Here is a 13,482-nt window from a genome sequence, read left to right on the forward strand (position 1 = left end):
AGTGTTTACATGTCTAGGTTTACTGAAACAAAGGGAATACACTCATATCCTTGCGTGAAGTGTCGATGTAAAAACAACATACTTTGTTCAAAGGGTTAACTAATAATACGTTGATTGATTGCTCATTGTTATCTATCACTGGATTTTTTAGGAACCGTGGACGTTATGAAAATAGTTGTCACGTGGGCTTTCTCAGCCGACCCTTGAGACTTGACACCTATGTGAAACACCTGAAACAATCTAAGTGATCAGTTGAGAAACAAACACAGGTTATAATATCCCGAAACAATATATATCTTTAAAAATATTTGATTGTTACAGAGACAGGTGACATCGAATAAGTTTCTTTGTACAGCTGCAGACGAGTTGGATATTGTTCCTTTGTGTGGATATTCACGGATACATTCCTCGAACAAGGAGGCTGCCCAAAATTTATACACATAAATTTGGTAAGTTGTAATTATGGTATTTGCATTTTGTTTTCCTTCATTCGCTGTAGCACTGAACCGATTCGTTCTTGTTCCTCTACGTCTTGGTTGGGAAATTCTTCAGATTGACTAAAATTGATTAAGACGATCAAAAGGGCCTTACAACATCACAACAGATTATTATGTCTGATTAGAAGCCAAACAACATAGAAATGTATTTTTCAACGTAACATTTTCAGTCTCTTGGTGATGACATTAAACATCAAAATGTTTGGAATTCTTTATCATAATAATACAGATGGAAATGTTTTTCAGTCACTTTGTAAAATAACTGAATATTTAGGCGTTTAATAAATTTGAAAATGTTACACATTTTGACAGTAAAAAAATATACACACTATAAAAAAAAGCAATGCTCAGGTGAAATATTTACTTTGTGTTGCAAGTCAAAATAGAGTAAACGAAAATCGCAAAATTACCAAGCAAGTGACTTATCAAAATTTCGTCACCATTACCGATGCTTTCCGCAAAGATACCTACATTTCCTTATTATCTCGAAAACTGTATTTCATTTTGTTGATCAATGTGACCATACGCCCTTATTACTACCCATAAAAGTGACTAATGCGCTTACGAATGGTGCAGCAGAGGTCGCGAACTAGTCTAGATTTCTGCTATACATCCGGGTACTCACTGGGAAAAAACAATAACAAAGGCAACAACCAGTCCCGGGGAATTGCGTTAGATCAGTGCCCCTTTAAGTTTAAATGTATCTAATTTTACAGTTAAAAAAGGTGTTGAAATATGTTAATGATTCAAATGTATTCAATATATCTTCACACGCAACGGTTGTTGCATTAACATTCATTTATTATCATCATCCAGTTTTAGGCTTTACGTCAACTTCACAGTCCTGTATTTCGTCGACGGGGTAGGTGGGGTTGAATAATAAATAATATGCTTATTAAATAGATATAAACCACTATACTTAATTGTATGGGTGGGGAGTTTAATATATTACATTACATTACATTACATTACATTACATTACATTACATTACATTATTGAGTATAGTAAAGATTTATAGGTATATATGTTGACTATAAATTATAAATGATGCATAAATTATATGTAAATAAATGATGTATATATGTAAATACGGATATATCAAATATAATACTAGAACATATGGATTTTGTTACGGAGAGAGAAAGTTTTAAATATAGATAAAATTAAGCCCTAATATATTAGTAATGTTAGATGCAGATATGTCAACAACACAGGTATGTCAACAATGCAGATATGTCAACACAGCTAAGTCAACAATACAGATATGTCAACAACAGGTATGTTAACAATGCAGATATGTCAACAACACAGGTATGTCAACAATGCAGATATGTCAACAACACAGGTATGTCAACAATACAGATATGTCAACAACACAGGTATGTCAACAATGCAGATATATCAACAACAGGTACGTTAACAATGTAGATATGTCAACAACACAGGTATGTCAACAATGCAGATATGTCAACAACACAGGTATGTCAACAATACAGATATGTCAACAACACAGTCATGTCAACAATACAGATATGTCAACAACACAGGTATGTCAACAATACAGATATGTCAACAACACAGGTATGTCAACAATACAGATATGTCAACAACACAGGTATGTCAACAATACAGATATGTCAACAACACAGGTATGTCAACAATACAGTTATGTCAACACACGTATGTCAACAATGCAGATATATCAACAACACAGGTATGTCAACAACAGATATGTCAACAACACAGGTATGTCAACAAAAGTTGATGTCAATGAGAATATGTATTTGGCCTAGTCAGTGCGTCTATCCATTCAGTGGTGACTAGGAGAGTTCCGCTATGAGATATGGAGGAACGTCCTACCCTGAAGCAATGGTTGTAAGGACCAACATACTTGAGGGTGACTGTGGTCGCTGTGTTGACTGTACAACTGTCCTGTATGCTGACACTTGTTACCAGACTAGACAGACATATTGTAAAGTTGGAACCACACACCAACCTTATGGCCAGTATCAAGTCTAAATCTGGCCAGATCCAGAAAGCCTACCACACAAGAAGTTGAATTTTAGAAGTATTTCAGAGTTACCTGAGCTGGGTCACCATTGAACAATTTCAATCACCGGCGACCTATTGCATGTATCTCTTTTCTTTTGTTGTTGTAAACTTAGACATGAATGACAATACATTCAATTTCCTCAATATGTCTTGATTATCTACATAATTTAATTTCCAGTCCCATATTACATAGGCTCCCCTTCAATAGCTGTGTTGAGTTACTTACCCTAACCCTAACCCTAAGTTTCCGGTCCCATATTACATAGGCTCCCCTTCAATAGCTGTGTTGAGTTACTTACCCTAACCCTAACCCTAAGTTTCCGGTCCCATATTACATAGGCTCCCCTTCAATAGCTGTGTTGAGTTACTTACCCTAAAACTCATTTCGAGGTTCTCGCCACCCCAGATGTCCATCCCCTCGTCATATGACCCAGTTTCATAAAAGTAGTCTCGGTGGATGGAGAACAGACCGCCAGCCATTGTGGGTGTCCTGGCAACAGAAGTAACCATAGTAACGATGGAAATGGCGTCCTAGAAGCAAAAAGTATGACAGTTATGATATATTTATGAATTCTCTGACAACCTAGCCAAAAATGCAAATCAAAATTTATGCGACCCTGGAGTGGTCAATGATGCCTAGTTTGACTCGAGTGGGTAGAACTCTTGACCTTAGCAGTGATAACTCACCAGATGCCTATTGTGTAATTCCTATTTGTTGCATGATATTGTTATATACTTGTTTCCAATGCTGCTCAATAAACCACTTGTTTTTATACAAGTTGCTATTTCCGCTATTCAAAGTGTGCAGTGAGGCTGTCTTATTGTTGATAGTCATTTTGGAGACATAAATGCGAAGTTTCATTAATACGAACAAAGACCACTCGCATTTTTTTGCATTTAATTCACTCTCGCATTTTTTTGCATTTAATTAACTCTCGCATTAATTTCAAGATTTACAGTATCTGATCATGGTCGCTGTAAATAAATGTGTGTTGGTGTGATGTGCCGATCAGTTCCACACACGGTTTTGCACAAAGTAATATATCATATTTTCTTGTGCATAGTGCAGACTTTTTTCCCAAAACACACATCTGTGTAGAAGCATTATACACGCCATAATGAGTTGGGGATCCTTTTTGTCCAAAACACACATCTGTGTAGAAGCATTATACACGCCATAATGAGTTTGGATGCTTTTTGTCCAAAACACACATCTGTGTAGAAGCATTATACACGCCATAATGAGTTTGGATGCTTTTTGTCCAAAACACACATCTGTGTAGAAGCATTATGCACGCTATAATGAGTTTGGATGCTTTTTGTCCCAAACACACATCTGTGTAGAAGCATTATACACGCCATAATGAGTTTGGATGCTTTTTGTCCAAAACACACATCTGTGTAGAAGCATTATACACGCCATAATGAGTTTGGATTCTTTTTGTCCAGAACACACATCTGTGTAGAAGCATTATACACGCCATAATGAGTTTGGATGCTTTTTGTCCAAAACACACATCTGTGTAGAAGCATTATGCACGCTATAATGAGTTTGGATGCTTTTTGTCCAAAACACACATCTGTGTAGAAGCATTATACACGCCATAATGAGTTTGGATGCTTTTTGTCCAGAACACACATCTGTGTAGAAGCATTATACACGCCATAATGAGTTTGGATGCTTTTTGTCCAGAACACACATCTGTGTAGAAGCATTATACACGCCATAATGAGTTTGGATTCTTTTTGTCCAAAACACACATCTGTGTAGAAGCATTATACACGCCATAATGAGTTTGGATGCTTTTTGTCCCAAACACACATCTGTGTAGAAGCATTATACACGCCATAATGAGTTTGGATGCTTTTTGTCCAGAACACACATCTGTGTAGAAGCATTATACACGCCATAATGAGTTTGGATGCTTTTTGTCCAGAACACACATCTGTGTAGAAGCATTATACACGCCATAATGAGTTTGGATGCTTTTTGTCCAGAACACACATCTGTGTAGAAGCATTATACACGCCATAATGAGTTTGGATGCTTTTTGTCCAGAACACACATCTGTGTAGAAGCATTATACACGCCATAATGAGTTTGGATGCTTTTTGTCCAGAACACACATCTGTGTAGAAGCATTATACACACCATAATGAGTTTGGATGCTTTTTGTCCCAAACACACATCTGTGTAGAAGCATTATACACGCCATAATGAGTTTGGATGCTTTTTGTCCAGAACACACATCTGTGTAGAAGCATTATACACGCCATAATGAGTTTTGATGCTTTTTGTCCCAAACACAAAAACATTACTGTGAGCACGTAAATTTCTATGAATATTGTTTAAATTAAAATTTGGCGAAATTGTGTGTGAAGTAATCAGTAGATTGCACAACTCAACATTATTTACAGCAACCACAGTCAGAATACCGCTAATGACACCTTGAAACGAACTTTAGTTGACATGGAATGGATAAATATATCATAAATGCCATACTTTGACTCGTTAAAAGTCATATTTGTTGTAGTTTTACGATTCTATGTCAACATATATAGCTCTTGCGATCATGAGCGCAGGCGCATCGACAGTGACTGGTCAAATTGTTCAGTGTGAAAAAAAATATCCGGCAACAGAGATCAGCTGCACCAAAGTGCTGGGCTTATGGTTAGTATTATTAAACTTATTTAGTAAAAGCTGGAACTAAAATGTCCCGATATTGGAATATATTATTCCTGATAAACTAAGAGTTTCATGTACAATTTTTTCCGATCATTGCATCAAGTTTTAACTGAATCATCGGTAGATTCCAAGAAAAAATGTATACAGCTGATTGCTGATTAGTCTACGAAAAAATACACACAGTAATCTTAATCACTGTATGTAAAACAATGCCTTGCAGAACAAAAAATACAATTGAAATGGTAAATCAACACGTCTGGTGATTTTTTATCTCAAATTTCAAATTTGTACTGCCAAATTTTTATCACCACTTCCTTTACCTGATTTTGCTAAAGGGGTAAAAAAATTCAGTGCATAATACTTGAAAAATCTTTTTTCCAAAATACTGAATCCCCTAGAGGGCGATGCACATTATACTTGGGTGCGCACTATACCCAAGAAAATACAGTAAACGATATTAAATATAATTTGGATAAAAAATCTACAAAACAGATTAACAACATCAAGTCGTAGTGAACACTCTATATAACCATACAGTGTAGTAACGGTACTAAATGTGTTTACTGCAGTACAGACTGGTGGACCTAGTTATCTACTTATCTATGGACAAGTAGTGACAGCAAATCCAGGGAGTCGGGCAATGGTATCTTTGAATCCCTGGTTTAGTCAAACAGCAAGGCAACAGGTCACAATTGGTTAACTTTAACTAACACAGCACACACGGCAAATATTCAGATTATTATAAATTAATCTCTTTTATTCTTTTTTTCCCATCTACTGCACAGATGTCCCCAAAACATCTGTTAGTGAACAAAAAAGAAAAGTCTGGCCTAATGACAAATACATACACAGTACTCTGGTGCCATAACTGTAATGTGAGTGTAAATAGGGAGGTAACTCTGCCCACCTTGTAGGCTGACTACGGTCACCACCCCGTCTCTCCAGCTCTCTCTGGGGCACAGGGTACCAGCGGAAGTTGAGTTTCCAGTTGAAGCCTCCCCACGTCATGTCCGACCCGGTGATGTACTCGAACGTGTCGTCACTGATAACATCAATGATTGGACACACGACAGACTTCCTGCAAACACATCAGCACGTGTCATGTTACTTTTGTTCTATTTCATCTCATTACACGTAATCCACGTTAGAACCTAACAGTGCACGACTGACCACTGACACTTGGTATTGCGTGGGGAGGGGTGAGACCGGGGAACAGGGGTGCTGACCATTTGGTATTGGGTGGGGTAGGTTCGGGAGTGGGGGGGTAGGGGTGCTGACCACTTGGTATTGGGTGGGGTAGGTTGGGAGGGGTGAGACCGGGGAACAGAGGTGCTGACCACTTGGTATTGGGTGGGGTAGGTTCGGGAGTGGGGGGTAGGGGTGCTGACCACTTGGTATTGGGTGATGTAGGTTGGGGAGTGGGGGGTAGGGGTGCTGATCACTTGGTATTGGGTGGGGTAGGTTGGGGAGTGGGGGGTGCTGACCACTTGGTATTGGGTGGATTAGGTTGGGAAGTTGGGGGTAGGGGTGCTGAGCACTTGGTATTGGGTGGGGTAGGTTGGGGAGTGGGGGGTAGGGGAGCTGACCACTTGGTATTGGGTGGGGTAGGTTGGGGAGTTGGGGGTAGGGGTGCTGACCACTTGGTATTGGGTGGGGCAGTTTGGGAGTGGGGGGTATGGGTGCTGACCACTTGGTATTGGGTTGGGTAGGTTGGGCAGTGGGGATAGGGGTGCTGACCACTTGGTATTGGGTGGGATAAGTTGAGGAGTGGGGGGTAGGGCTGCTGACCACTTGGTATTGAGTGGGGTAGCTTGGGGAGTGGGGGGTAGGGCTGCTGACCACTTGGTATTGAGTGGGATAGGTTGGGGAGTGGGGGGGAGGATTGCGGACCACTTGGTATTGGGTGGGGTAGGTTGGGGAGTGGGGTATTTTGGGGAGTGGGGGGGTAGGGGTGCTGACCATTACGTATTGGGTGGGGTAGGTTTGGGAGTGGGGGGTATGGGTGCTGACCACTTGGTATTGGGTGGGGTAGGTTGGGGAGTGGGGGGTGCTGACCACTTGGTATTGGGTGGGGTAGGTAGGGGGGTGGGGGGTAGGGTTGTTGACCACTTCGTATTGGGTGGGGTAGGTTGGGAGGGGTGAATGTGGAGGGTAATAGGGGAGACTTGGGTAGATGATTGGTGTGTTTAGACACAGATCATCATCTAAACACACACCAATCATCTCACCAAGTCTCTCACACAAGCAAGAGGGACACAAGCGAGAGGGACACACGCTCACCGGTTCTTGTGGATCTCATACAGCAAGGGCTCCAGCCACCCCTCCGTACATTCGCAGTGAGCATCCAGGAACGTGATGACGTCTCCGCGAGCCTCCTTCGCTCCTGTCACAGAGAGCAGGGAATACAATGAAGACAAATCAGACACAGACCCTAACAAGTGTGACAAAAACTCCCTGGATGTTCTCACATCACTGCTGTCATACACAGGTCATACAGGGCTGATCTGGGTGTTATGAAACTCCCATGCAACATCATTGGTGGGTTGTAGACCTTGATCCCCGTTACATGCTCTACTAGCTGAATCTCATCATAATCATTCCACCATCTTTTTCATTAACATCATTATCATCTTATTTCATCGTTAACGTCGTTAACATCATTTTTCATCATCATGTCCTGTTACAGTATCTCATCCAGCCTGTCCTTCATTCTACTGGACCTCATGCTTCCCACATTGTGATGCTAACATTCCGGCTATCATTTTTATCTCGGGCTATCTCTTTTTAATGTCAGCTCCTTGCACTTTTCATGATATAATCTCATTTAAGAATATGGTCCTAATTACTTCCATTCATGTAATCAGAGCAACCCTCTAAAGTTGGTCATGGAATGTCTCTGAAGGCCACCAATAGGACAAAGCTACCTACCTTTCAACCGGGCCCTTATCAAACCAGTTCTTTCAAATGACCTTAGGACTTTCACTTTCACACTCAAGGTTTTTGCATAATCATCCAGATCTTTTCCCAAGTGGTCTGAAACAACAAGCAGTGAGTGACTATATTGCCTTAAAAAGAAACTCACTTATATGACTGCCTGGCTACTCAGTGTGGGAGTCCAAAGTCCACGTGAAGCAGGCTGGTGAAACGCAGGAGCACCAGCAAATGATCATGTTACACTTAGAGACTGTTACATCAAAGAAACATTCTATGTAACTTTCAACTTGCTAATAGCAATAATGACAAATGCCTTTCCAAGATACAGGCCCTCCTATCTATTGGAACAAAAAGCGTTGAATGGGTTTAAAATGAAGCTTCTGCATTGGATCCTAATGCATTTTTTATGTGAACGAAAAGAAACACTATCAGATTTGAAATTGGTTGCTAGTGGAATATGTGCACAGCCGCTATGGGAAACTCGGTCAAATGCAACGCAATAACTTCGGCTATATCCAGCAAAAGCCGATCTTAGTTAATTGACAACACCCTTTCCTGAAAAACAGCGTGCGACAAATGGTGGCAGTAAACAAATAAGTGACTAGCGAAGTAATTTCGCTTCATTAATCTGACTCAGAGTCTTGGCTATAAAGCATTAAATCCATGGCACTGAGCAACTAGTATTCAAATACACCAGAATTTGTTATCCAAAGTTGGAGCCGTATTTTCTTGTATCAGTTCTCGCAAATAAATGGGCAGTGGCCAGGTATGGTCTCCGAACATGCTGAACATGCCTGACATCTTGTCCATCAGTACACCAGATCCCAGCAATCCTGGCAGTTGTGTGGTTACCAAAACACACACATCGGGAGCTGGTAATGGTATATGTTAATAAAATACATATAAATTAATATTATTGTTTAAGTGCCAATCAGCCACAGACGAATTCCCTACTGTTGACATTGACTAACAGAATGCTTTCCTAGCACTGTCAGGGCTCGAAAAATCCACTCGTCCGCTCGTATTGATGAGTGGTAACCGATGTCGGTCAAGCTTTGATTATTAAATACTCGTCCTGACTGACGAGCAGATACTTACAGCAGTTTAATTTATATTTGTTTTGATGTGCGATATATTGACAAGGAAATCACGGCCATTCAGCCGATCGATATTTATGTCGCGTATAGCATTAACAATAAGGCTGAGGTTTGTCTCTTGATGTATCTTTGCGCAGGCTTTGCGCTGAAACCAGTCTTTATTTATTGATGTAAGCGGCGGTTGCTAACTACCGGTGATTCGGTCAAGACACACCCAATGATATAACTTTACAGGATTTTAATGCAAGAATCAGCAAAAATTGTATCTGAAACTATGTTTTTATCAGGAATGATATATTCCAATATCTTGTTAATTTAGGTGCAGCTTTTACATAACATATTTAACTAATAATAACCCTAAGCGAAGCAGCTGATCGCTATTGCCGGGTATTATTTTTTACATGGAACCAGTCTGACCAGTCACCGTCAAGGCTCCAGTGCATGTGATAGCGAGAAGTACGTGTTGACATAGAATCGTCCAACAAAATCAAATATGACTTTTAACGAGTCACAGTATGGCATTAATGATATATGTATCCATTCTCTGTCAACTAAAGTTCGTTTCAAGGCGTCAATAGCGGTGATCTGACCGTGGTTGTTGTTAATAACGGTGGGTTGTGCAATCTTCCGATCGCTTCACACACGACTTTGCCGAAATTAATAAAAACAATATTAAAAGGAATTTTGAATAAAATTAATAAAACAAGTTACAAACATAAGTCCAGATATACAAATTAGTAAAATATTTTTTACATTTGTATACTTATCCTGCATTACTCCGTATTGCATTTACTGCTGTCTTTGACAGAGAGACGAACTGTGTGAGATCCAGCTGCTGAAGAAAGTTGTTTCCATCTGTCCAGGAAGCAGCGCCCCCTCCCACACAGTTGGCACGTGACCCGGAAGACATGACGTCATGTCAAAACACATAACTGCTTTAACATAACATCGGAAACTTCGTGGGGAGGAAGCGGAGCGCAGGGGGGGCACTTAGACTTCGTAATGCAGGATAAGTATACAAATGTAAAAAATATTTAGAATTTACTAAATTTTTTAACTTATCCTGCATTACTCCGTATTGCATCTTTATCAGACGGCTCGGCCGGTGGGCATACCTTCAGATGTGAGCCAGAAGAAAACCCTCATCAAGGTCCGATGAAATCGCACCGCATGGACAAGAGATGACCGGAACACCAGCGACCATTCCTGTCGAAGGAAACGAGAGTCGATGCAAAAGAGGGAACCCGAAATAGGTGACAGAAATAGTATGAGGCGGGAAGGCCAAAACTAGAACTGACCTAAGAGCAAATGCGGAACGCAGTAGAGCCCTCTAATCTGGGGTGATAAACACCAGAGAGTTCGACGGGCCCCGCTCAGGGTAATGGAGAATCAGTGGCGTCGGGGGTTGGTGACCTGTTGAGCTACCACCAGGGGACCAAAGCTGTGAACGCCGGCGACATCTTGCAAGGCTACATCACGGAGGTAGTGGCTGGCGAAAACGGTGTCGGATCGCCAAAAACAGCCTTCCATGATCGATTTGAGGGAACAGTTACTGTGCAGAGCCATGGTAGACGCGACCGCCCGAATCTCGTGGGGGTTGTTAGCCTTGGGGGGGTCCAATCCGGCGACTTAATAAGCTTGGAGGATGACCGCCCGGAGCCACAGGGAGATAGTATTCCGGCTGACCTCCGACAGCGACGAAGGGGAGACCGGTAGGAAAAGGCGTTTCCTAGACTTACGGCAGTCTTTAGACCGTCGCAGGAAAACCTTCAGGGCCCTAACTGGGCATAATAAAAGCTCCTCCACGTCGTCGGCACCCACAATCGACGAAAGGGTGGTCGACCCTGTTAGGATTGGTTTCTGCGAGATCCTGGTCAATGGCTCTGGCAGAAGAGGCAAGTGTAGATAGTGGCTTCAAAGAACGCTGGTTGAGTTCAGTTTTTAGCTGTTGTGGCGTGGAACAGATGTTGACAGCACGTCGGGCTAAGGTGGCGATGATTACTCTCTTGATTTGTGGTGGGTGGTTAGAAGAATTGTGCAGATACTGTATGGGTGGGTTTACGGTAGACACTGGTTTGTAGTTTGTTATCGGGATCTTTCTGTACTCTTACATCTAGGAATGGTAGTTGTCTCTCAGCTTCTTCTTCCATAGTGAACTGCATCCTGGGGTGTTGGGCATTCAGGTGGTTGAGGAGGGTCTTGGGGTCATGGTCAGGTTGGATAATAACAAAAGTGTCGTCGACTTTCCTAAACCAGCAGAGGGGGGTGATAGGTGATGTATGGAGGGCGGTTTCTTCTAGGTCCGTCATGTAGATTTCTGTGATGATGGGGGACAGCGGGGATCCCATGGGAAGTCCATGTGTCTGTTGGTAGATCTTGTCTTGCCAGGTGAAGTAGGTGGAGATAATACAAGAGGTTATAAGTTTGATGATGCTGTCTATAGAGAGATGGGTGTCAAGGTCCGGGTATACTGCTTCAATTCTTCTTCTGAGGATGGATAGGGCTTCGTCTCTGGGTACATTTGTGAAGAGATCTACCACATCATAGCTGGCGAGTGCTCAGGATTTGGAAAACAGTAGGTTTGTCAGTATTTTAACAGATGGTTCAATTTATTTACTTTGTTTTCAGTGGTTATATGGTACATGATACATGATATTGTCTGTTCAGCATTGAGCAATAGGGCAAGTGAAAATTTGGCAGGACGAGTACAAAATAAAAAGTACTTGCCCTGCAGGACAAGTAGGGATGAACAAATTTTTCGAGCCCTGCCTGTTATATCAACAATTATTGGGCAAATACTATATCTAGCTCTAAGATGTAACACTGAATGAACTTATGGGTGAAGTAATTCATCTAGCTCAATGACTGATGAGCTTTTCAGTCGACTCCCATCAAAATACATCGATAATGCATACAGAATACATTTTTGCTGAAAATGAACAATCTGTATCAAAGGGGAATATAATTGACGTTCAATGCGCATTAACTTCTTCAAAAGATTTACATTCTCTGGAAACAAATGTTGATTAAAACACTTCCCCGTTTCTCTTCTCTACTGTCAGGCATGTTTCGCATGCTGTGGCAACAGTAAATGTTGTTGTAGTTCAGCAAATTGCGCAATTTAACTGATATAACCGAGTGTGTTCAGTTGACGATGCTGTCGGTTACAATAGCGGCTATGTGGTGATTCAAATGAGAACCATTGTTACGACGATAGTTACTGCATTTATATCGCATTTGAAACTATCCTTTGCACTTGGTACCTATACACACGATATTGCTTACATTAATTCTAATAATGCTTCTTTTCATTCAAACAGATAGGAGAGCGTGAAGATGTATGACTACCTTTCTCGCTGGCATCATCCACCAAGATGATCTCCTGGAGCAGTTGCCTTGGCGACCGGTTGATGATGCTGTGGACCGTCCGGAGAAGGGTTGACCAGGCCTCGTTGTGGAAGACGATGACCACGCTGGTGGTGGGTAGATCTTCCAGGGGTGGGTACTGCTTCTTCTTACATCTAAGACACAAGCCATTTCAATACTATATATCCCCCTGTTATGGGTTTCAGACGCTTAAGAAACAGTCATAGTTTTCTCTCTAATCACATGAACAGCTGTAAAACCTATCATTCACTTATATAAGATATCTTTCTCTTAAAAACAAGCCATCATCTAAATATTTACAAAGTCTGTGTGATGCTACGCCCCATTTGTAGCGCGAGTAATCATGAAAATGTAGGATGTCCGAGAACCTATGATCCAACAATATATATCAAACCTAAACAGTTCCCCAATGAGGCCCACTTAGGCTACATTTCAAACATAAATTCTCCCTGTCAAAACCAAGCCCTCCCAGACTAAACCATCCACACAAATATTCCATGTCAAACCAAGCCCTCCTAGACTGAACCATACACACAAATATTCCATGTCAAACCAAGCCCTCCTAGACTGAACCATACACACAAATATTCCATGTCAAACCAAGTCTTCCTAGACTGAACCACACACATAAAAATTCCATGTCAAACCAAACCCTCCTAGACTGAACCACACACATAAATATTCCATGTCAAACCAAGCCCTCCTAGACTGAACCATACACACAAATATTCCATGTCAAACCAAGCCCTCCTAGACTGAACCATACACACAAATATTCCATGTCAAACCAAGTCCTCCTAGACTGAACCATACACACAAATATTCCAT

General features: G+C 41.3%; 1 protein-coding gene across 2 annotated transcripts in view; it reads right to left on the minus strand.

Moving 5' to 3' along the window:
• The window catches only part of LOC139464805 (polypeptide N-acetylgalactosaminyltransferase 13-like), a 101,179-nt gene that overhangs the window by 42,725 nt on the left and 44,972 nt on the right, over positions 1–13,482 (minus strand). For both annotated transcript variants that reach the window (XM_071246313.1, XM_071246314.1), the window contains 5 exons: positions 12,616–12,788; positions 8,165–8,269; positions 7,517–7,619; positions 6,144–6,314; positions 2,923–3,040 (listed from right to left, as the gene is read on the minus strand). In XM_071246313.1, the coding sequence (XP_071102414.1) occupies positions 2,923–3,040; positions 6,144–6,314; positions 7,517–7,619; positions 8,165–8,269; positions 12,616–12,788 (670 nt within the window). The remainder of the gene's footprint in view (positions 1–2,922; positions 3,041–6,143; positions 6,315–7,516; positions 7,620–8,164; positions 8,270–12,615; positions 12,789–13,482) is intronic.

Source organism: Haliotis cracherodii, unplaced genomic scaffold, assembly GCF_022045235.1.
Source record: "Haliotis cracherodii isolate W230 unplaced genomic scaffold, xgHalCrac1.p SCAF_17, whole genome shotgun sequence".
In the NCBI taxonomy this organism is placed as follows: Eukaryota; Metazoa; Mollusca; class Gastropoda; order Lepetellida; family Haliotidae; genus Haliotis; species Haliotis cracherodii.